General features: G+C 40.1%; 1 protein-coding gene across 4 annotated transcripts; it reads left to right on the top strand.

Annotated features, from left to right (window-relative positions):
- Positions 1-955: 955 nt before the first annotated feature.
- Positions 956-24,460, top strand: si:ch211-1e14.1 (UPF0606 protein KIAA1549). Of its 4 annotated transcripts, none has more exons than XM_049723154.1 (24): positions 956-1,164; positions 1,928-2,053; positions 8,265-10,226; positions 10,404-10,492; positions 11,098-11,257; positions 11,340-11,470; positions 12,237-12,423; positions 12,553-12,612; positions 12,725-12,870; positions 13,902-14,079; positions 14,961-15,145; positions 15,662-15,790; positions 15,970-16,227; positions 16,708-16,931; positions 17,684-17,793; positions 18,603-18,617; positions 18,900-19,105; positions 19,197-19,420; positions 19,538-19,682; positions 19,790-20,116; positions 20,565-20,617; positions 21,080-21,228; positions 22,112-22,278; positions 22,546-24,460. In XM_049723154.1, the coding sequence occupies exons 2-24, from the start codon at positions 1,957-1,959 to the stop codon at positions 22,726-22,728; spliced, it is 5,385 nt and encodes a 1,794-aa protein (XP_049579111.1). In that variant the 5' UTR covers positions 956-1,164; positions 1,928-1,956; the 3' UTR covers positions 22,729-24,460. The 4 variants fall into 4 exon arrangements, with proteins under 4 accessions (XP_049579111.1, XP_049579108.1, XP_049579110.1 ...); XM_049723151.1 differs by having other exon boundaries at positions 1,796-2,053; XM_049723153.1 differs by lacking the exon at positions 18,603-18,617 and having other exon boundaries at positions 1,796-2,053.
- Positions 24,461-24,733: the final 273 nt, after the last annotated feature.

Genomic DNA, 24,733 nt, shown 5'->3' with positions numbered 1-24,733 from the left:
GCTTTTTATATGTTCCTGGAGTAGATGTTGCTCGTGCTTTCTATATGTTCCAGGGTTTGATAGCTGGCAGATGACCTTGAGCACAGGTAGAATTCCTGTTGCTTTGGTTCTTCCTGTATGATTTCAAAGCATATCACTAAATAAAAATATCACAAAAAGTATTAATTAAAAATGGTGATCTTGTTTTATTCACAATTTCATTTAATCCGTGTAAAATCTCGGATTGTTTGAATAACCATAAAGCTAATGAGAACACAAGAGGCCATGACTTATTCGATTGTATGAATGGCGACAGGTGGACAGGTTTATTGTACCTTTTGACCGCTAATGGAAAAGCATATATAGGTACTTGTGTTTAATTATTATTGGCTCTTTGCTTCTTGTCTATGTGGATTTATACTAATGGTATATATTTGTTTATATATTTATTATTTAATGTGATCACTTTTCATGGTTCATTATCATACTATCATTATTATCTTTAACATTATCTTTACCATGAGCGATAAATAGAGATGTAAGGGGTGGCATTGAAGTCTTGGTCGTTGTGGTGCACTCCCTTGACGCTACCACTAGGTGGATACGTGCACCAATAGGAGACACATGCATACGTCAGACCACTGGTTCGTAATTGATTTTTATTTGAGTTATTATTTATAGACATGGTGACGTCATGTCGCTGATTTGTAAATCTGCGTGTCCCCTTCATAGCTGCATTTCTAGCCTAAGTTTGGTCGACTGTGCCACTAATACAAAAAGTTGTACTTGACTCATGGTTTCAGGCAAGCATTTTGCGCATCATAGCTGTGGACAATGTTGCCGTGGGAGCCGTAGACGCTTGTCGAAAATGACCAACCTCGATTGAAAAAATATTTGACGAACGCGTAGCTCAGCCAATCAAAGCAAGCATTGATGGTCCTATAGACGAATCAGATCAATCAGAAGGCGGGGCCAACACAATCCTTGTCCGAGACTCGAGACGATAACTGCAATCACTAAAGTGTCAAAATGATGCTGGCTGCCAACATGTTTGCTTTTTTACATAATTAACTTTGACATAGGCAGGTTAGCACGCTAATGTTCCCATGGCTACTTTCTGGTTCCTGCATTTGAATATTTCCTAACCCAGACAAAGGATTTCATTGAGCTTTCACCGTGTTTTTGGTAAGTCTGCATGTGCCGCAGCTATGAGCTGCCTAATTAGGGGGGGATCGTTTTTTCTTTGATTTTAAAGAAGGCTTTTGGCTATTGTGGTAACAATAACGATTTTTGCACATTACCGGGTATTTAGTTGTATTGAATGCTGCTAGCCGCTTGCGTCTGCATAGCTTGCGAGTGACGAGAGGGGATGTAGGGCAGAAGATAGAGACGGCTGTCACTGCATGTGTGCAATGGGAGAGACCGATATGGGAGCAAGCAATGTCGCACTTTTGTCATTTTAAGCCTAGCAAAATCAAACTACTGAATTATGTATGCATTTATTTCAACATTAGGTCATTATGAGTGGGCGTAGTGACATCTCAACCTTAAGTCCATAGTGTGTCAACAGGACTTGCTATAGAAAACTATTGGGCACGTGGTGTACTATGTCATGTACACTAAGTTAAACTCAAGAGGTTCAATGCATGCCCTTTAGTAGGTTACATGCGTTGGCAAACTGGCAAATACTGTTTTACAAAGAAAATCTCAATGAAACCCATTGCTCCCAACGCAGTAGCCATTGTTATGAACTTTAAATATGTAGGCAGTGGTCAAACAGAGTTGACCTTTCAATTTTCATATTGTTTGTTTCCAGCAATTCACACACGTTTTGCCAGAGGAAGACTCCTACCTAAAAAAAAAAATCCCACGAGGCCCGTCCCTTTGGATGAAACTTCTCTATACCTGGCTGAAATGCCTTGACCTTAACGCCAACATATAATGGCAGGACTAGTCTCCGTTGTGGGTTTGGTGGTGATGGTCAAGACCTCCATGGACACCCACGCCCCTGGAACAGTGATCCTTGGGATGACCCTGTTGATAAACATGATAGCAGCGGACTCACCTGTTGCAGGTAAGGGAACATCTGTCTCTGGGTTGCATAATGTCACTAAATACTTCTGAAAGGGTGCCCTAGAGCAATGCAATAGTTTCTAACGTCACTTCAAGAAGCACCCCACTTTCACTTAAACATCTCTTCTTGCAAGACTGCATGTGTGTGATCTGCTTCACTATGTTGTGTGCAACACAAAAGATACAGCAGAGTGAGATTAGATTGCAGTGAGTATTCATAATTTAAAAAAATAACTTTTATCTTAGTGGCAATGATCATGACCTTGTAAAAGCAAGAATATCATCTCCTTTCCTCAACATGACACAAAACTCCAATATTTAAATAATTAGAATCATGATGTATGCTTAAATTAGCAACATGTAAAAAAACAAAAGAAAAACATATTTTTGTCTTAACCCGGATGTAAAGTTATTTTGTTTCCATTATTTAGTAAAAGGGTGCACTCTGGGGGTGTTTTCCCCCACTAACTCCCATCCCCGAACACATTGCCTAGTTAAAAGGACCATCCAAAGTTAGTCATAAACCCATTATATTATGTGCTAATAGGATTATTGTGACTGGTTGGCTGTCAGGAAGTGGAGAATTAGTTAATCCAAAACATGTTTATGGAATAACACATTGGTTTGTAGCATTATTTGTTAATCAGAATTTGCACAAAGAGTGGGACCTCACTCTTTTCTGGGATGCTGGCTGGCCTTTGGTTTGGTATACTTTCAAAACAAAATTTCACAGTGAAAAATAATGTACACTGATTAGTTGTCAGGGTCCATAATGTCATCCTTTAGTAACTAAAAAAATCAATGTTTTATGTGAGACATGGGGGGGTTTCTAAAAAACGTATGCACTGAAACACGTGGTAATGCTGTTACTGTGACATAAATCAATGAAGGTCTGTTGACTAAACTTTAGATTACAGTAGTATTATTTATGTATTTTTAAATATGTTGGAACTATTTCTTTTGGGTTTCTGATCTAATTTTGATGTTGTAAGACAAATGTGAAAAAATGTGAATTAATACTTTTCTTGGTATGTACAGAACTTGCTCAAGAGTTTATATTGAATATATGTGTACAGTTTATCGTAAGGTAAAAAAAACCTGCCAATTTCATGTATGTACGAAAGTATTATTCATGCTTTCGGTCCTGAACTTTCATTATTCTGTTTTATTTTGTTTTGGCTCTGAGTGGTCATATACTGAATAATTTCTATATCGTCTTTGAAATCTGTGTAAGATATTTTTGCAGTTAGCGTATTATTTCATAATGACTTTTCTGTTCTTGATTATTGACTTCTGTTTTTGCTCTTATAGCAAAGCATTTGATACATGCTTTTAGTTTCACCAAGATGAAGGCCAATTTTTTCATAGAACATTTTCTCACAGAGAAAAAACACAACCGCATTACTATGGTTTGGACTGGCATCACACAATTTAGAATCAAACAGTGACATTTTAAGAACGCTTTGTTTGAGCTGTACATTATTGTATCATGACAACAGGCAGAACACAATGCATCACAACCAAAATATATTCCACTAAACATCATCCAATTGGTAATTATATAGTATAGAGTGAAAGTTGGTAAAAAAACAACAATGAAAGTACGCTCTCACAGCGTTCTTGGGCAAGACACTGTGAACACTAATTTGCTCCTTATAGATGCCATTAACCTCTTCTTCCAATAGGATACAAATTCTGTATTTTGTGATTCTGTTCGGTGTTTACAATTTGTATCTACTACTGCTGCCTATTGAGGAGGTTTCTTCCCGTTTCCATACAAGTTCACTGTTTAGTTTGTAGGTCAAGCAGGATATGGTGACTTATTTTTAATTGCTCTTCCAGATGGTAAATGGACTGCACTTATACAGAGCTTTTATCTACACCACATGGTGCCCAAAGCGCTTTCCAGTGCCTCATATTCACCAATTCACACACACACACATTCATACACCAGTGGGAGACTGCTGCCATGCAAGGTGCTGCCAGGGAGCAAATTGGGGTTCAGTGTCTTGCTCAAGGACATGTCGACATGGTCACCAGGGTTGATCGACCCCACAGTCTTCAAGTTGAGAAGCTAAAACTCTACCACTGAGCCACGCCGCCCCCTATTTGATCTGCCATGACACAACACTTTCCTTATGTGTGTCACTTGTAATTTTGGGCTTTTGCTTGGACAACATGGCACTTTTCCATTACTTTACAATTCAACTAAAAGACCAGGTTTATTTTAGAACAGTGACTGGCAAGTTCACCCCACAGAGCTGTAGGCCAGGGAAGACTAAGTTGAAATTGGATATGTATGCGATGACAACATGGTCATTCATTATTCATTACAGCAGGGGGCCAATGTCCGATCAATGGCTAGAACCCATCCAAAGCTAAATTCTGGGTGCTCCAGCATTCACAAGGCCACAAAGAAGCAGTGACTAGCAGTCTTTTCCTGACTCGTCATCTCCACAAATTGGTATTTGACTCTGATCATAGCAATGAAGGCTGGGACGGACGGGTCTATAACATCAGCTGCTCTTGATAATCATATTATTATCATTAATAAATAAAAATGTACATTGAATTGTCATGTTGCTTGTGTATGCTGTGTGGAGGCACCCTGGAACTTTATGAATGAATCATGGTGCTTAACCTTTCTTTTCATCTCAGTGGACATGTGCAATGCTGAAGGCATCTTTGAGGATGTACGTCCTGCTCTGAGTTCATCTCAACATGTGCTTTGATGAACTACAACTTATTATTATTAGTCATACAGTATGTTTATCAAAATAGATCGTTCAACCGAACGGTTATTGATTGCAAATCTCAAAAAGTCTGCAGATTTGTGATTATTGTCTGACAAGGTGATTCATATTGACAGTTTCATCTAAAGGGACTCCATAACCTTAGCCAGTGAACAGCACCAGCCGCAGAGTGAATGACAATTGAAGCAGTGTCGAAGGATGCTGCGTGACTGAAATCTTTTGGGCTGCTCATGTTACATGCCTGTATTTCTGGGAGAATCCCGACTCACAAGCTAAGTGGATAGTGGATACCACCAATTTTGCGTGCGGGGGCTTATCACAAAGCAATCGCAAGGGCACGTCACTCCCTTGTCGACTCTCTCCTGTTTGATCTCACATGACAGAACATGGGTTCCACAAAGCAGAGGCTTCAGAAGTCTTAAAAGCGTTGTAGTGTTCATAACAATTTATCTTTAACTCTAACAGTTTCCACCCACATTTCAAACGCATTGATTGTTAGGTTAATTAAAGACTATATTGTCCGTAGGTGTGAACCACTTCTTCCCTGAAGTCAACTGGGGTAGACTCGCTAATGAGGAGAAGATGGATCGATGGATGGATATTTTAATCATACCTTTTGGGGCTCTGACAGCAATAATATGAGCCAAGCATGTCTGACTTTCATTTTTGTATGACAAAAAAAGAACTGGAAAACCTCTCATGGGTTTGTGCTAAAGCAAAAATATCTCTTCTTTCACATTTGTTTCAACCCAATCCCACATTTAAGTTTAGTGTTTATCAACTACAAAACAATGTTGATTTTTATGCTCGTGCTTATGTGAAAACAGAATCTAATGAAACTATGCTGTTAAAAATATTAATGTTATTATTGTTTGAAAAATGTGTGAACGCTCTGCTTTTGCTGGCATGCTTCTTTCTGGCAACGATTTTGGCCACCCATTTTGTCATTTAAGGTCGTTGGAGACAATACAAAAATTTGTTGTCCTTATCACAGTGGCAAAGTATTTCTCTCTGATACTGATGAAGTTTATTCTTTTTCTATACTGGCACTGTCTATCCCTGGAGGACTGAGGGAAGACAGGCAAAACGAGTGGAATATGTTCTATGATTCAATCCTAGGCATCACCAGTACTGCCCAAGCATTATCAGGTTAGCTTTTAGGGTTGGGCTTCCATGAGAGACAAGCAGACCTTTTGTAATATTGATTCGTGGAAATCACTGCTGTATTTCAAATCAATTTTAACAAGACCCCTCAGAGAGCTACATGGGTAGAGCAAGAAAGTAACTACTTAATAATTTTTTAGCCCACTTCTATGTAGACCTCTACCAAGAATTAAGTGTTAATGGATGGATGGATGGATGGATGGATGGATGGACGGACGGACGGACGGACGGACGGACGGACGGACGGACGGACGGACGGATGAGATTGTTGAATTGTTGCTTAGAAAGAGCCTATATACAAAGTAGGAAAAACAGGTCTGAAAGACACATGAAGGATTGTGACCAGATGAACGGAAATGGAATCTCATTACCCTGTGATTTCTCAAACCATGAATAAATTAAATTTCATGGCATCAATTCTTTAGTGTTGTCAAACTAATGAGATGTCCCACATTTTTAGACATGTGCTTCATTATGGGGTCTATGGGAGTGAACAGCAGGTCACAGTTTCAGGCTTCCTGTGTGAGCGCCTGGAAAGCACATAAGCAAATTTAAAATCATAATTAAAGGGAACTAAATTATCATAGTCATCAGTACAATCACAGTATTGTTGAAATACTGACTGATATCCAAAAAATATAAACAAAAAAGGAATAAGAGACAGCACAATTTACACTCAGAGCCATGAAATACAATGTTGATATCCCAAAAATTATATCCCAAAAATATAAACAAAAAACAAAACAAGAGACAGCACAAATTACGTTCAGAGCCATGAAATACAATGTTAGTAATAGAGTAATTATAACATGAAATGGCAAAACTAAGCTTTTAAAATGTTACCATGGTTTATCGGTACAAATTGCTTCAACCTTTTGTTAGATACAACAATGTGCACAAGGTTTTTTAATATTAAAATATTGGTAAAAACACTCAACGTTAGGACTTAAACCTTTAATTTACAACATTTTATTTACAAATCTAAATGATGACAATTATTTCCCCTTTGCTTATTCAAGTGATGATGCATTTAACAAAATGGAACATCACTGTGTCCTTTTTCTTTGACTACCAGACTACCAAAACATGGTGCATCTTTCTGGTGCCAAGCCATTTCCTACATATCTAACTGCCCTCAGATTTTGCATTCTTTCAACAAACAGGATAACCCAAATGATGCACTGCCTTTGATCATGTGTTTGGTCACACTTGGTCCCAAACTAAACATGAATAATATGTCTTCAACGATGTACATATACCACATTCCATTAACTGATTTTTACTTCAAGAAAGAAAAAGGAATAAAGCAATGATAGAATTAAGGGATGTGACAAACCTGAAAGCTTACTGTCAGAATTTGATGGTTGTGTAAAATATACTTGTCGGTGTCCATCTGCACAGGTCTTGGTGGTTTGTTTTACTGACATTATGAAGTCCAACAATGCATGACCAGCCGTGTGTAACACACTCATGTTTCAGAATACCAGCTGGCAGATCTGGCCTTTAAGAACTTTGTCAGGTTTTAACTCTGTGGCCCAATGCATAACTGCTGTCTGTCACATCGAGCTAAGCCTGAATATCATTTCCAAATAGCTGTCAATTAGATTTCTCCTGATTACTGTAATTATTGATAATTACAAGTTAGGCTATATATCAGTTATAGCGATAAAACAAAACAAAACTTTCACGTATAGCATCTTTACACTATGTATAGTCATGATTGTTGTTATTATTATTATTCAAATACTGATACTTTATAGCCTTTCCATTTGAACTGTCACAGGTATTGCAAAAGTCTTACTGTGCCACTCAAATGACATTTCCAGGTCACGTGCCATAGTGTGACCTCAAACAATGACCTATTTCTCAAGCATACATGCAAGCTGCACATTCTATCCCTAAAGTTGTCACTGGAGAAAACTGATGATTACCTGTTTGTTATTTACGAGCGACCAAGTACAATTATGTGTACGTTTTTACACCTTTGGACCACCAACACGCTGGTGGTGGAACAAGTGGCCAACATAAGGACAGTGACTGGTCAAAAACACACAGAGAACACTGCAACATCATAGCAATATCACTGATTGGTCTTGTTTTTTTATTGGTTATTTTTTTACTAAAGAGGAATATTCATATTTTTGTATTTCTGTGCCGAGTTCAATTTTATTTCTGTTCAAAACTTTGTTTCAGCTACAGTTGTTTTCATTGTTAACCTCTGCCCGTTGTTCTTAACTCTGAGTAAGGCTAGCTTCGTAGCCAATGTTAAATTTAATCCTCCTTGCTTCTTCGTAGATGAGTCTCTATCAGTTTCTACACACCACGGCAACGGATTTCTTGGAGATGTTTCGAGTCCAACAAGGCCATCGCTATCACCCTCGCCACCCTTTCTTACTCCAGTCATAGGGAAGGAAAACTCTCCTGGCACTCAACAACTAGTTTCTCAACCCCAACATGAATCCTTCACTCTAAGTGATTTCAATGCAAAAGAATTACAGCCTCTTTATACTCCATCATTGCATCCATCTCAACTTGTTTTGGGATCCTTTTCACAATTAGAGGAATCTAAAGTTTCAAGAGACTGGAAGGTGGCCTGGATAAATTCTGCCAAACAAACTCTTTTGCAAACTCCTTCAGTATCTCTGATGCAAACTCAGTTAATTTCTTCAAGGCCTCCCGCTTTTGAAAAGTCAACAGTAACACAGCGTAGTTTTAGAAAAGAAGAAATCAGTGATCCAAAAAAACCACATACAGCAACGACCTCACTACCTGGTGAACAAAGTGGCACACTAGATTTTAGGAACACTTCATCAGATGAATATTATATTCTAGATCATGTCTTAAGACACCCTACAAAGGGTCCAACAATAAAGCATGAAAACTATCCACGTACAAGTGGTTCCCCAATCCCAGAGAATAAACCAGAGAACATTCGTCCCAAACCATATGAGATTTCATCCCCAAGTGACCATCTGCTTTTCATGGACTCTCAACTTATTTCCCCATCATCTGAGCCAACAGAAGAAGTTCCACCAGATGACTTCTACCCCACCAATAGCATGGACTTCGACTGGGGGAGTGGAGATTATTTGGAGACGATAGCATTCAATCCTGAAGAAGCGGACTACTCTCTGGCCACCAAGGTTCTCGATACGTACGATCAAGAGGACAATAGAGAACATTACAACACAGCCTTTCCGTCCAGGGTGGGCACATCCCTTTCGTCCTTGCATCATCTTCATATCTTGCCGTCTTCAAGCCCAATGACAATGTATTCAACCCACTTACTTCGAACATCAATGGATGCCTCTTATCCTTCTCCATTTCACTTCACTGTAGCTCACACACAAGAGGTTACTGCCACAATTAGCAGTGAGACATTAGAAGCATCAGATGGCATAGATTGGCCAGATACTTACAGTATTCAACCGACCGATGTGCTATTACCTGACATGAACAGCTTAGAGTATTACACCACACAGCTGACTAAGGAGAAGTCTGCTTCCAAGAGTAAAGCTGAACAAAGAGGGAACATCACTGTGCTGCCCATCAGTCCTTCAGACATCACGCCCAGCAGCAGCATTACCACTGATGTAAAATTAATTGAGGATGACTCCTATAGTGGTTTGTCAGAATTTGAACCTCATGGTGAGACAACTGTCACAAGAACAGAGATTTTCAATAGCTCAAAGCTTGATGGCCCCTCCTCCCTCTGGGCAACGCACATGTCAACTGCAGATTGGTCTGCAGGTACTCATACAGTTGGCCTGCACAGCTCTGTTGTTATACTACCCAGTTCTACAGAATTGTTGCCAGATGATGTAATGTCCTCCTTTTCTCTCACTGATGTCCAGTGGTTCGTCACAGAGGTCTTCCCACTAAGTACTACCCTACACCCTACTTCAGTCTTCACTGCAACAATAGCGTTTTCCTCTGGACCTGCTGAGCATCCTTTAACTGAAAAAGCATTCAACATCACCTCAGTTTCATCCAATGAGTCCTTAACCTCTCCTGTGATGTTGGGTGATCAGGGAGTGACTAAAGATGAATTTGACAATCCAGCCACGATGACCTTGATCCCAACCAACAGTGAAGCTAGTACCTTCTCACCCATAGCCGCATCTCCAAATGCCAACACAAGTTCTCATCAAACTGACAACGTTACCCCTGTCATGGGTAATGAGTGGCAGATTACAACTCAGACATCCAGACAGTACCTCTGCAATATTGAGAAGCCCGAGTATTTAATCACAATAGGTAAGTCATTTTGTTCTCCTATAAGTTGCACTTGATCTGTCCTGGTGTGCAATTAAGGACCTTTGAGGATATTTCCAAATTGATTTTTGATGGCTATACTGTAGGTAAATCACCATGCAAGATCTGAAACAATATATATAGTATTTATATATCATTTGACTTTGTTTTACTGTAAAGGTTTGCCATCTGGGACCAAAGTTGAAGAGGCCAAATTTCAAGTCGAAGAGATTCTGAAGCGGGAATTCAACAAATCGTTTGAGTTACAGGTACCTTATTATCATCAGTGGAGTTAGAAATGTTCTTTATTGATTTTGTACTGTAAATACAGTGATACCTTTATCTCAAATCATCATTCCATATTCCGGTGAATGGAAACTGTTCTCTCACCCCTCCAAGTTGCAATAATTTGTTATTTTTCGCAGACGTTAAAGATTCTATACCTGTGAGACTGGTCTATACGTGTGTTGCTCCACGTTAGCTTCAAAATATTCGTTGTCTAAAGAGATAACTACCGAAATGCTACTTTTTTTTTAGTCTGTCTATGATGATTAACGTTGTTTGTGAACATTAACGTTGCGAAACTTTTGTCAGGTAGTGTTTGTACTTTGGTTTAACACTTGTTTCTGTAGTGAATTGTTCATTATCTGCTGCGTCTTTTGTCGTTAGCTTCCACCATTGTGTTTGTAACTCGAATTTTTACTCGTGACTTAAGGAAAAAAAAAGTCTGAGCAACAACTCGTGTCACAAAAAAACTAACCCTCCTAAGTCAAAATACAAATGTATTGTTATATATTTTTACTCACATTGCTTGCGTGTTGTACTGATGAGCAAATGTAACAAAACAGAAAACTTTATTGCTTTGTATTTCAAGGTTATAGAGCCACCACCAAAGTTTGTATTTCGGGTCATGTCCGATCCAGTTGTGTACACAGCCATATCTGTCATCAACGCCTTACAAAGGTCAGGACGCCACTTCCTGTATGTGTCGCCTCACTGGATGACACAAGACAATAAATATCAAGTACACACAGGTGAATTTGCTTTCTAAGAATTCAACATAATATTTTGCTATCATACTCTGCTTAAATTCCTTTATCCTCTCCCAATGTGCAGTGCTTCAGTTTGTTCCAGGTCACATTGATGTACGACTTTGCGACTTCAGTGAGCGCATTGAGCAAGGTTTGACCATGGCCTTTGCAGAAGTGTGTCAGCGCTCCAAGGCGTCAACCAATTTCACAGTGCATGTAAGTGGAGCAAAATGGTGAGAACAAGAAATACAACCTTGCACTTTGATTTAAAAAAATAATAATAATACTAGTAGTAAAAATCAAAGAAACAACACTCGTGTGGGTTTCCCTTCCTATTTGCAAGCAAAATCTGTGTTGTTCAAATCATAATCAATCAATCTTTTAAAAGAGAAGAGAATGATTGCTGAAATTATTTCTGATTGTTGCAGCACGTATACAGAGTGACAGCCTGTTAAAAATCTACTCATAATCATTTTTTCTCAGCATAGTCTCACAAAAACCCATTTTTTGTCAAATCATCTTCTGGGTGCCTGAGGATCTGAACCTCAACATTCAGAGATTCTAATTCAGAAAATTCTGTCGTTTTCTATTCCTGTCTAGTACATAGCAAATATTTGTGAATTACCTATTGTTAGCTAGACCCCAAACATACTCTGTTTCTTCATGCTCTAGTTGTTGAGGATTATAGGAGATTTTTGTTAATAAAGGGTTTATTTGGTTAAGTACAGAGTTGGTTTGTGTAGAATCTTATGTAACCCAATGTTGTGGCTGCTTTAGGATTGTTTAGGAATTTGTTGCAGAACAGATTTGTTTCATGAATAACTAACCAAGAATGCCCTCGGCCAAACTGCCCAATTATATGCCCTACTTTTGGTTAACTAAAGGTTAACGCTTTCAGAGATTGACAATATTTTCTATGAAGTAAAGTATACAGTACATGTAGACCTTATAAAATGAACATGATTGTCAAATTGTGCTACAGATAATGAATATTACCATGGCTGTTCCTAAAAATCTGGAACTGGGGAGGTACCCAGTAGACATCACCTTCACTGTGCAGAGCCCCCAGGGTTATCTAATGGGATCAGAGGTCAGCATTGCTCTAATGAAGCTCACCAAGGTGGAATTCAGCTATTACATGAGCTTCCCTGTCTTGCAGATCGCAGAGCGTAAGTCTTACAGAGATTATTATTATAATAGCATTATTCACTGAATGGTATAGAACTCGGTTATATGACCTGTCTTTCGTTGATGGCTGGAACAATGTTATGATTTTTTTTTTCTCCCAACATCAAAAGCCTTTCATTATCCAAAGTTAAACATGAGCCAGTCCCTTCGCTCCTCCTGGGTGAGAACAGGTAAGATGCTTTCAGTTAGTAATTGTAATCTGCCATGCAGTAAATCATGTTGGGCAACTTTGGTTTGAAATGTAAATTCTGCATAGCTTCATTCTGCTTTTCTTCATTATAGTTCTCTTGGGAGTGCCGGACAGTGAAGTGGGCCAGAGGACCTTTCAAGCCAACATCGAGCGTAGGGTGGCCATGCTACTTGGGGAAGCCATGGGACTAGTCAGACGTGTCAAGAGAGCCACCGACGTTGGCAATAGCAGCGTTCAGGTGTATATACTGTCTTTTTAAATTTTAAAACTTTTATTTTGTCGGTGACCCTTATGTGTCAGAGTGAATACTATCTAAAATGTATTTTTAGTGTTGATTAGTTTCTTAATTTGGCAGACAAAAAGAATCTGTGATGATCTTCAGAACATTATGATGCTACTGAGTTGGCTAGAATGACCCCTTGAGCATTTGTCTGTTTGCAAATTGATGACTTAACATTAAAGATTTCATCCTTGTGCCATTTCCCTAATGCAAGTCCTAACTACCTTGCGACCAAGTGAGTACTGAGGGTTCCTTATTTGAGCTTTTTAGTGTTCATGTCAGCACTGAAAGCCTCACTGCTTTACTAATCAGGCTGGAGCTTTTGTGGGGCTGCCCTGCACCTGCTCATCAGCCTCACATGGAGCGAGATGGGGCCTTGTCCCCATGGCAACAGCATCCCATTCAGCCCCCATTCAGAGACCACAACTGCACAAAGTGTAGTTGCTTTTCTTCCCTGTGACCCTCCTTGATGCTTCCTGCGAGCTGCAAAAATCAGATAAATTATTCATTGTTTCTCTTTCACTGTGCTTGCGTTTTGCGTTTGGCACAATGAAGAGATTTTAGAGGGCAGACAGAGATTGGTGTTTGGTAAAATATTGACCCATCAGAGGAATGAGACATGAATAACAGAAATGTCTTAAACTGGAATGTTGCCAGAGTGATGACTATGAGTAGTAACCTAACTGTGCCAGACCTTTCTAGCTTGCTGTGTCACAAAATCAGAACGCACTTTGGGAGCAGTCGTTAAATGACAGCTCAAAAGTGTTCATGGATGCGCCGTGCTGGCCATTTCATGTTAGCGAGGGTGTGCCCTTGAAGGCATTCAGATTCTCAGCCTGTGTGTGGATGTCATCGTATTTCATTCATAAATATGACAACAGTAGGAATTATTGTAGAAACCAATTCATTGAGCCCGTTATTCCATTATTTAGTGGTTATCATTCTAGGTCGAGGGTCGCACGTTAGCTGATTTTTGTGTCAATTCATAGGTTGTGAGCATGAACCGGCCTGTAGGTGCGGACCATCCCTTGGAAGTTGTGTATTTTGTGGAGCGCCCCGATGGCCAGAGGGTTCCTGCTGTTGAAATGGCCAACATTCTCAACAGCTTGGATGTCCAAAAAGCGGCCATCATCTTGGGGTATCGTGTTGAGGGCATTTTGGCACAACGTGAGTATCTTCATTGTGGCAATTTATTGATAGGGTATCTTGTTTGAAGCCAAAGTGTTTATTCACTTGAATCCAATTATCGAATATCTTATTTATCATTGTTTTATAACAACAAACACACATGGACCAAAATGTTGGTACTTTACCATTAAAGAACCACCCCCCTCCATATGGTAATTAAAATAACTTAAAATCAGCTAGATTGGAATCTGCCAAATGCATGCAGTATTAAGAGACTGAGACTGAAAAAGAACACTATACCCACTGTGAAACATAGAAGAGGCTCTGTTATGTTCTGGGGCTGCTTTGCTACATCTGACACGGTTTCAAATCTGTGGGTACAGTGAACTCTTGATGCTAGAGTGAAAAAAAGCTGTCTCTCAACAACAAGTTAAAGAACAAAACACACAGCTAAAAATACCCAAGAATGGATCTGAACAAAACACAGGATTATTCTGAAGTGGCTTTCTGAGCCCTGAGCTAAATCCTATTGACAAAAATATGGGTCAACAGGTGCCGAAGTTCCACTGAAAGATAAAGAAAATGTTTCAATGCAGTCATATCAGTGATCATTGTGCATTTTACACAAAAACTTGCAGGACTCTTCTAGTTCCATGTGATCCTTCTTGTGAGTTAATTACATTCCCTTGCATGCAATGTACCAGCAGTGTGACGCTAAAGAAGGGACAACGGGCTAAGAGTCCCTCTGCTCTCAGGCTGGCTGTTTTTACTTAATTAACACCCCCAAGGGATAAAGCAAGTTTATTTCAAGGAAGAAATGTTAAAATTACAGCTAAGAGTCAAGAACCAACTCTTAACAACAAATTACATCTCCTTGTGTGTGGCCTAACTGAGTGTAACTTCTGTCTGTTACACTTCAGCTGTGGAGAAGATGCCGTCGTCACCTTCTGACACTGAGAACCCCAACATGTGGATTATCATCGGAGTGGTGATTCCTCTCTTGCTGGTCATGATCATCATTGCCATCCTCTACTGGAAATTGTGTCGGATAGACAAGCTGGAGTTCCAACCAGATGCCATGGCATCCATCCAGCAGAGACAGAAGGTAGATCATGTGTTGCTATGCCACTCAGTGATGGTGTGAATGCAAATGATACTGCTTGTCTGTCTCTATACGAGCACCTGATGGACACAACTTTTGGCCTGAGGTCAGTTTCGATAGTCTCCATCTTCCTGCAAGCCAGTATAGTAAAAGTTGTATAGATAATTACTATCGGACAAAGCTATTTTTTTCTTCCAAGAAAAACATGGCATATAACATAGTAACAGCGCCACAGACAGCAATATTCTTTCTGAGCTCCTCATTCCTCAGGCAAGTCCCGACTCCCGACATCATTAAATAGTACTTAAATGTATTTTTGGGATCCCTGTCTTACCAGGCAATGTTTGATTTGTCTTTGTCTGGTTTCGATCTTCTTCTACCAGTAAATGCTCTGCTTTGAAGCCCACAAACCCATACTGATGTTGATAGTTAAATGTACAAAAGAAACCAATTTAACTTCACAATCTCTCACTTAATACCACTCACCCCTCTGCTCCCTCATAAACTTCCGTTCACCAGGCACTACCTCAACATGAGAGGGCTATTGATTTTAGTAAAGACGAAGAGGAGTGGACATATGAGGAGGAAGAAGCGGAGTATGAAGATGAAGAGAATGAGGAGGAGGAAATCACTGTTAAAAACAGAAAGGTATCGAATAGTAGGTGCAGAGTAGTGTTTGGTAGTTTGTCAAATGACTGTGTGCTTCCTGTCCTGACTGTTGTTGTTGCTACATTTATATTAAGGCAACTACTGTTCCTTTACTATTAAAAAGACTGCGTAGCTACACATGGGAAGAATCTGTCCTGTCAACCGTTGCTTTTGCTCAGGGAACACTCACTCTAAAGAGCAAAGACATTACAAGCAGTGAGGAGGAGGAGGAAGAAGAGGAGGAGGATGAGGAAGACGATGAAGGAGTTTATGATGAGGAGGAGGAAGACGAAGAAACGAAGAAGTCTGAAACAAAACCATTCAAAGCAGAAGCAACGAATGGAGTAAAATACAAGGCAGTACAAAAGAGAAGTGAGAAGATACAGAACGAAGAGAGAATGACAGTCGCCTCCAAAGAGAGGCGGGGCAAGCAGGAGGTACAGGATGTAGTCTAGTAGCCAGACAGATCGATGTGTTTGTAGCTTCACTGGACATTAGGACCATGCTTTGCTGTCTGTAAACTGTGTGTCATGTCAGTATAGCAGTCGTCTGTGGGGTTTTTTTCTGTAGGGGTGTATGTTATCATTTTGTAGAAGTGGTAGATTTATAGATGAGTTTGTTGTTGGTGTGGCTAAAACTTTTAATTTATGAAGGAAATATTACCAGATTAATAGCCCACTGAGTATTTTTTGCTTCAGTGTGGGCTACACAAAGTGGCTCTATGTTTCCTTTGTGTGCATTTGGGATCATTCTTTCAACAAAGTGTCACACATTTTTTTAAGGCAGCCCTGCCAAGGCAGAAACTTGTAACCTTGCTGCTGTAGACTTTCAGCCTTTGGTAGCACTCCCTATTATGTCTTCTTAACCAACCCAAAGTTGTATTGCATTGTATTGTATTGTAAATGTCTCTGTTTCAGTTACAGGCCCCCAGTGTGAAAGGCTTTGACTTTGCTAAGCTGCATCTTGGCCAGCACAACAAAGATGATGTTATGGTGGTCCAGGAATCTGTCCCAGCAGGGCCTCTGCCCATTTCAGATAAGGAAGGCCCTAGTCCTTCCCAGAATGGGGATGTCCCTACCCCCATATCCAAAAACTCTGCTTCCTCAACCAGAGCGTCCCGCAGCTTTCGAAGACGAGAGAGGTCAGTGATCCTGGCAGTGCAGGGGGGTGGGTCGGGGAACCGAAGCAAGAAAAGAATAACATGATATAAACAGCATTAACCTTCTCTCCATTGTTTTAATGTTCCACTGTTAGTGGTTGAATGAAGCCAAAGAAATACACGCAATGTTTAGATCAACTTTCAAAGTACTTTCTTAGTGTATAAATTGGATGTTTTCTGTTATAGGTAGCTAAAGAAAAAAAGTAGGCCTACTCGCTGGATAATCAGCAACATTATATGCCATAGTAAGCCAATGTGATTACACCAATGTAGGGTTCAAGTTAAGGCCTTTGCGTTCTGTTAAAATCTTAACAGAAATTGGCTCTAATAATAATCATTATCATCTTCATAATGATCATAATCTTACCAGTGATACTGCTTGAAGTGTGTATGTTTTGTTCTTGTTGTTCATTTTTGAAACCTCAAGCAATAAAATTATTAAACTCAGTTTACTCAGCCAGCCAGACACAAAGCTTTGACAGATCAATAATTGACTTCCAAGACCATGAGGGCTTCCTTTTGGCCTGGTAGTCTGCCACAGATTTTGTTTTGTTGTTGTTGTTGTTGTTGTTGTCGACCTTGCCATCTGTTTGTATTATCTTACAAATGTCACTCCTTTGACCTTGAAAGAAAACTGATGTGTTTTTTTTTTTTTTTTTTAATGTAGCATATCCCAGCACGCAAGCCCATCCTCAGGCTTCAATTATTCATTTAAGTGTGTGTTTTGTGCTTAGGATCTCACCATCAGACGGTGATTCCGTGGTGAGTGACCGCTCCAGTGGGCGCGAGTCAACTGAGGAGAACCTGAGAGCCCAGGCCACACCCAGTGACAGCAAGCAGACACGTAAGGTCCCCATCAATGTTTTAAATGGCAAGTGGCCCTGGCAACACTCAAGCCTTTTCTCAACACAGCAAAAGAGGGGGAGAGGAATATAAACACTGAAAAGAACAGTGAGATGATTTAATTTTTTGTCTCCCAACAGTATTTTACTGGAAATGTATTATAAAATAGTACACTATACTGTGCTAAAAGGATTAAGTCTAGAAAAGCAAAAGAAGGAAAACAAAAAGAGGAAGTTATTTTGACAGCTTGTCGACAGATTGAAGGTTGCAGTGCCACTCTGAGACGTACTGGAGCCAGCCAGAAGCAGTCAGGCACACTGCAGCCTGTCTGACCTCACCCACACAGGACTGACCTCTGTTTTGTTTTGTTGTTGATTGTTCCACTGATAAATCTTTTCCTGTAGTTCGTTATGGTGTTGAGATACATGCACCCCAATGTGGAGGGACTATTTTTAAAGTATAAGAGGTTTCCGTCACTCGTACTAAATGAACCCATAACCACCTTAGGAAAAGCTGTTATCATTCACACTGTGTCCCTCTTTGTCATGCTGCTTTGTTTGCTTTGGATTTTAACACGTGGGTCCCTATTTTCATCGTTTAACGTAAAGTGCGGTTCACCTGCGTGCATGGGTAGAATTTTCTTTTGTTTGCTATTTTCATAAATGGGCGCAGGACGAAATGGGTGCTTGCGCTGTTATGGGACTGAACACAAGTGACTCGATTGAAGGCCCGAGTCCCCATCGGTTTATCAACTTGACTAAGGATTGATCTTTTCCAATAAACCTGTCTTTTCTTTCTATTGCGTTGCAGGCAAAAATAAAATTGGTAAGACTTTGTTTTCTTTTCGTCTGTCTCAGTGAATGTCCCTTTGTGTTGTTTGTTTCTGTTTTACCCTTGTGCTTATCTTGTTCCCACCATTCATCACTGTCAGCCCAACTGTCAGTCGCACAAAATAAATGTTGCTAGTCAAATTAAAAGGTCAAGTTTTTTTGTATTGACCCTAATTGTACTTTCCACCAGATATCCTAGTTTGACTCAACATGGTCATTTAGACTTTTGAAGACCTATTCAAGACCTTTAAACTGTTCGTCATTTCTGCCTCAACAGGTCCTCCTCCTACAAATGGCCTCAATGAACAGACGTCATCTGCCTCCATATTTGAACATGTTGACCGAATGTCGCGGGCCACAGACGTAAGCCGAAGACTACCCAACAAAGTGCAGCTTATTGCTATGCAACCTATGACGCTCCCACCCCTCAACAGCCACACTGCCACTGGCAAATTGCCTGAGACCAACAAAATCAACAAGGAGGTTTGCCTTTCTCAGTCCTCATATTTATACTTGCATGTTGATAAACCCAAAAGTTCACATTTCCTTTCTACTTGATGTGTCTTCTCATCAGATCCAAGTAGCAATGAGGCAGAAATCAGAGATTGAGCATCATCGAAACAAGATCCGCCTGCGTGCCAAGAGGAAGGGTCACTATGATTTTCCTGCAATGGATGACGTAGACCTTGCGGACACCAAAGACCAGGATCACATTTACCATAAAACACAGATGCAGATGGATAAGATCCTGGATCAAAATGCACAGATTTCCTCCATCTTCAATGAACCGCAAAAAGGGTGGGTGTTGCCTTTTATTCTTAGTTGTAATGTGTGTACGTATGTACACTCATATACATAAACATACATACATAACCTAAATACACACAATTCGATGACCTTTTATTTCATTTCCAGTGCTCGAGGGAGGCGTTCTCCAAAACAGAGGATGAAGGAGCAGTCAAATGGAAGATTGACAGATGCAGACAAAGATCACCTCATCACTGAAGACACTGAAGCTGTTTATAGGAAATATCCTGGGGTGAACAACGTGGCTTATGTAGTAAGTTTTAATATCAGTGCCTGGTCATTAAAACCTTTTCTATGTATAGAATATCCCAACATTTTATTGAGCCTTAACGCCGTCCATTTTTCTTGTGTTCATTTCAGTCGGACCCTGACCAAGCCCCGGGGTTGACCCACAGAAGCCCATCCCCCACAGATGAAGTCTTTGTAGATCCCACTTCCTCACCTCCTGGACATGCACCTCCACCACCACCCTACATGCCTCCCCAGCCCTCCATTGAAGAGGCGCGTCAGCAGATGCATTCGCTGCTGGATGACGCCTTTGCCCTGGTGTCACCCACTTCCCAGGGCAGTTCGGCAGGGGTGACTCTTCCAGGGGTCAATGTCAATACTTCTGATTCCAGCCCTCCAGGCCGTGGCGTCCGACCTTGGGGCACCTCCCATCAACCCCTTGGCCCTTCTTACACTGGTGTAAGTAGCTTATTGTGATGGCAGAGACAAAAATACCACAATATGTCAATTTGTATCCTTTATGTTTTGTGATTTTAAAGCACATAAAGTTTATGTGCTTTAAAATCACAAAACAAGTCTTCCATTTATGTTCCCTTACATTTTTCACTTGAATTAATTTCCAGAATGACGCTTATACAGTAGTTTCAAACTAATCTTTGCAAACGAATCAGCCAAGTATAGATCTTCTGTTAGCCTCCTATATAAACCCGTAAGTTCCCTTTAAAACTAAGGTGCAACATTAATGTTCACTCCATATGCTTGATCTTGAGCTGGTTTTGTAGCAAAAATAAAAAGTAGCGCTGTTTGTAACTTGAGCTTTGGAAGAATTCATCCAAACTTAAAAATTGCTTATAGATACTTCATTTGTTATGTCTGTCATTACTGATCCATTCTCTGTTCCCCTCAGAAATTCAGCGACCTGAGTGTGTCTCCTCCTCTGGTTCAAGGCTTAATACCAAGGTTAGGAAATCATTCAATTGACGTCATTTATTGCGCCTTAGTGGATTTTCATTTTCAAATCCTGTTATTGATCACCGCTGAATAATATCTACTTTGCCTTGTTTCCTCCACCATCCACCACGTCAAATTTATGAATAATTTAAGGGGTCATTTTTATTTTATCGGTTTAATGGAACAGTCCGACGGTCTCTTAGCTATCCCCCGAAACACGAAGGCACTCTAGCATATGAACACACCACATATTCACATGCAATATGGTCTTTTCCTGGAAAGTAGAGCACTGGGCCACAGCCACTTGATATAAATAAGTGAACAAGTCGTCATGTACATTAGACAAAAGTGATGGACTTACCGTAACAAACTCTCCTGCATGTTCTCTTGCATGACTTGAGGTTTGGAGGCTTGATTTCTTTAAAGCGTTAAAAAAATAAAATAAAAAGTAACATTCTGCGTGTTCTCTAGGCAGGACCGTGGTCTGAGTTACCTATCCCCAGTAGAGGCAGCAGGGCCCGGGGAGCATCTCCAGCTCGACAGCCTTTACTCCAGCAGAGGCCTCTATGCCGACGAGCTGCCTACATCGGCTCGGCCGCGGCCAGTAGGAGGCACTACAGGTAAAGCTGGAAACAGTTCTCAAACGGCCCTCTTTCATTATATGTGTATTTTATATAAGAAGTCATAGTATTGTCACTGCTAGAATTGTCTACTGAACTAAAACAAGGTACACACATACAGATTGATTTTAAATGTCTGTTTTTGTTGTTTTTTCATAATGTGAGACCCCACAAATGACAGAGACTTGGCATCTTGGTATACTTAAAATGAACAACAAAGTACACCCCACACTACATTTGTCATCGTAGCAAGACGGATCTCTGTGAGGAAGCATAAGCAGGAAGCATCAAGACTGCCGTTAAATACAAAGAAGAAAATGTTCTCTTATTAGAAGAAGCTATGTTAACTGCTTATTATTTGTGAAAGCACAAAAAAAAACTTCCTTGCCACTGAATTTACAATACCCATTTTGTCAGTTATGACTTGGGAGACACATTATACGTTTAACACAACTAGTCTTGTAACAGTTGGCTATCGCGTCTCTGGTTTGTCAATTATATAGGGGGGAGGGCCATATATATATATATATATATAGGGTCGTGTCAACCTGAAAGACTTAGCTCCTCTTAAATTATTAAAGGCAGTGAAGTGAGGCTTCCACACTAATAGTATTATGCATTGACTGTACAGAGTCAATCTCACACTGACAGAGACAAACACACAATAAAGTTTGCAGCAAAATGAAATTGGTGACAGCAGACTGATGTCATATAAGAAATCCCTTGTGTGTGTGTGTGTGTGTGTGTGTGTGTGTGTGTGTGTGTGTGTGTGTGTGTGTGTGTGTGTGTGTGTGTGTGTGTGTGTGTGTGTGTGTGTGTGTGTGTGTGTGTGTGTGTGTGTGTGTGTGTGTGTGTGTGTGTGTGTGTGTGTGTGTGTGTGCAGGCGCCCAGCTTCATCATCTTACACAGGTTGGTCTGTCCAGCCGTATAAATGGCTATCCCGTCGGGTTCAGGGGTTATCCAGGATGGACAGATAGACAGAATGGAGGCATCAGCTGGAACAACTACCATGAGGACAGTTACTGCAGAGTACTACCAGATAACAGTGCAGTAAGTGCAACCACCTAAATACATTTCTACTCTTATGTATGTTCCATGGATGTATATTATAAAATGTCACTTTTTCACACTGACAGATGCTGGTTTAGTGCACTAAAAGAACATGAACACTATAAGAGTATTTTGTGAATAGTGAGCCACAAGTATGCAGTTTATTACCGTACAGTATATTCATTCTGTGACAAATTATCAGAGAACCGCTCCAGCTTCGCAAGTGACATTTCCTTTTCTGGCCTGACTTCCTTGTTTATCTCGCAGATGGCCAGAAGTGCCCTCAGAGAGCCGTCAGCTACCCCCGCTCACCTCGACGTTGGGGCAGGCTACCTTTCTGCCCCTCTCTCACTGGATGCGACCCCTCCCACGCAGTCTTCCGCCTCCTTAATCAAGGCCATCCGTGAGGAACTTTTACGCCTGTCGCAGAAACAGGGTTACCACAGCTGAGATAGCTCTGACCCCACATTCTAATGTGACCATGCTTCCTGTGGAAGCCCACCAAGAAGCAAAGCAGAGAGATAGTCCTGCGAGATGGCAATATCAAGGTGGCTAATTCATGCCTCTTGATGCTCTTTTGGATTTGGATTCGAAAATAGCCAGGAGTGTTTTGAGAATGAACTAACCTCAAGTACAGTATGTCACTATGGGACAGTGTTATTATAATATTATATAAAAACTATATGAGGTCCAGGATTCACATCCATGAGAGATTTAGATGTTCAGTGTTACCTTAACCTCCATCTAATCTGAGACATGCTTTGTCTTCACACTTCAGAGATGTTCATGTGGCTCCTTCATAGTAAGGTCGCAGTTGACAGCCAGCAAATCAGTCTTGATTCATAGGAGAAGACTAGACAGTATCAAGTCACTATGCTACCTATGTACTTCTTAGCCTATCTAGCGCAGTTAGTTAGAGCTGGTCCTTGGCCTTTTTGGACTATTGGCATTCAAGTCCTTCAAGTTTTGTACGTTGTAATAATTTTTTTTTTTTAGAAATGTTAAGCTTTGAAATGCCTTGAAATCATCCATTTTCAAATATAGATTACACGGAAGAAAATGTATGAACTTGGCAATCATCATAATGTATGTGCTAAGTGCTTGGCTGTGTTTTTCTGCACTGAATGCACTAGTTTCTTAGGCTGTGGTCTGGTGGTTTCATTTAAAAAAAAAGTTGATGAAGAATACACCAACTTGCAATGCATGTATTAAATCACCATCTCTGTTTTATGCAGTATTTGAAGGTTTTTTTAATGCCTTTTAAAGACAGGGTACTGTATTTATAATTCATGTCATGCTCATATGTATTTTTTTTTTAAAATCACCTTGCCTTGTGTTTTGTGCACCATGAACAATTTTGTACCACCCACTGCGTTATCAAAATTACCAGTATGCGGGATGTAAAGTTTTGTTGTTTTGTTTCAATGAAGTCAAACAGTTTATTGTGCAATCGGGGTTTCGAATTATTATTGTGTGTAATGTGGCAGATTACAACAAAACTTTGCTTTTTAGAGACTCATTTGTTGCTTTAACATGTAACAGGCCTTTGGCTTCACCATAACAGACGTTCCCCATCTGTGACAAGGAGAGGATTTAAAAAATACACAATACATTCACACTTACGCATCCTTGGGGAATTTAAAGTGTGCTGTACACATAAGTACTTTTAACATCTTAACTGATTTTTAAATGTGAGCGCCTACACGTAATCTCGTGTTCTGGCTTCATCTGCTGTCTTTTTTTGCAACAGCAAATTTTGCATGTATGTTTCAGCGACTGTTGCATCCATTCCTTTACCGTCTGCCTTGTAGTATATTTTGCCTGTGCGTGAATCTCCAAATGCAACAAAATAAAATAAAAAAGGACCATAAATTGTCTTTTTAAATAATCATCACCATATATAGCCGATACGTCCATTTTCTATACTGCTTATCCACGAGAAACAAAGATAGTTTGAGTCCGTTAAGTAACCTTTCAAAGAAAACATGACGTCACTTGCTGTAATTATCTCAAATGGCCACACTAGGGAAGCAGATCCAAAGAAGAGGGACTGCTCCTTTTCTCTCATGACGTAACACTAGTCAAGGTCACTATATTTCACTGCCTTTATCTATTTAATTTCTTACAGTGTATGCCGATTACATGTTGAAATGTACAAATAAAAAAAAACATGAAATATTGATTTGATAGTCTACTTTTGTGTGAGCTCATACTGTTCACATTTATCGAGTTGTATCTCATCCCATCAGACGCTTCTTCCCTGTAATCCCATCAGAGGATCTCTAAATCCATTGAGTGATGCAGATAAACGCTGCAAATCCCAGCCAACTCCACTCTGCAGGAGGACACGCTGTGAACATCTTGGCAAGCATTTTACAAAGACTTCAATCCTCTTCCCTGATTTCATGATGTACACTTCAAGTAGTGGAAATTAATCCTAATTATCTTTTTAGTC

The sequence above is a fragment of the Syngnathus scovelli genome, chromosome 6 (assembly GCF_024217435.2).
Source record: "Syngnathus scovelli strain Florida chromosome 6, RoL_Ssco_1.2, whole genome shotgun sequence".
NCBI classification, from domain to species: domain Eukaryota; kingdom Metazoa; phylum Chordata; class Actinopteri; order Syngnathiformes; family Syngnathidae; genus Syngnathus; species Syngnathus scovelli.
The sequence above is the reverse complement of the archived record's forward strand: the minus strand, read 5'-3'. Positions and strand labels throughout refer to the sequence as shown.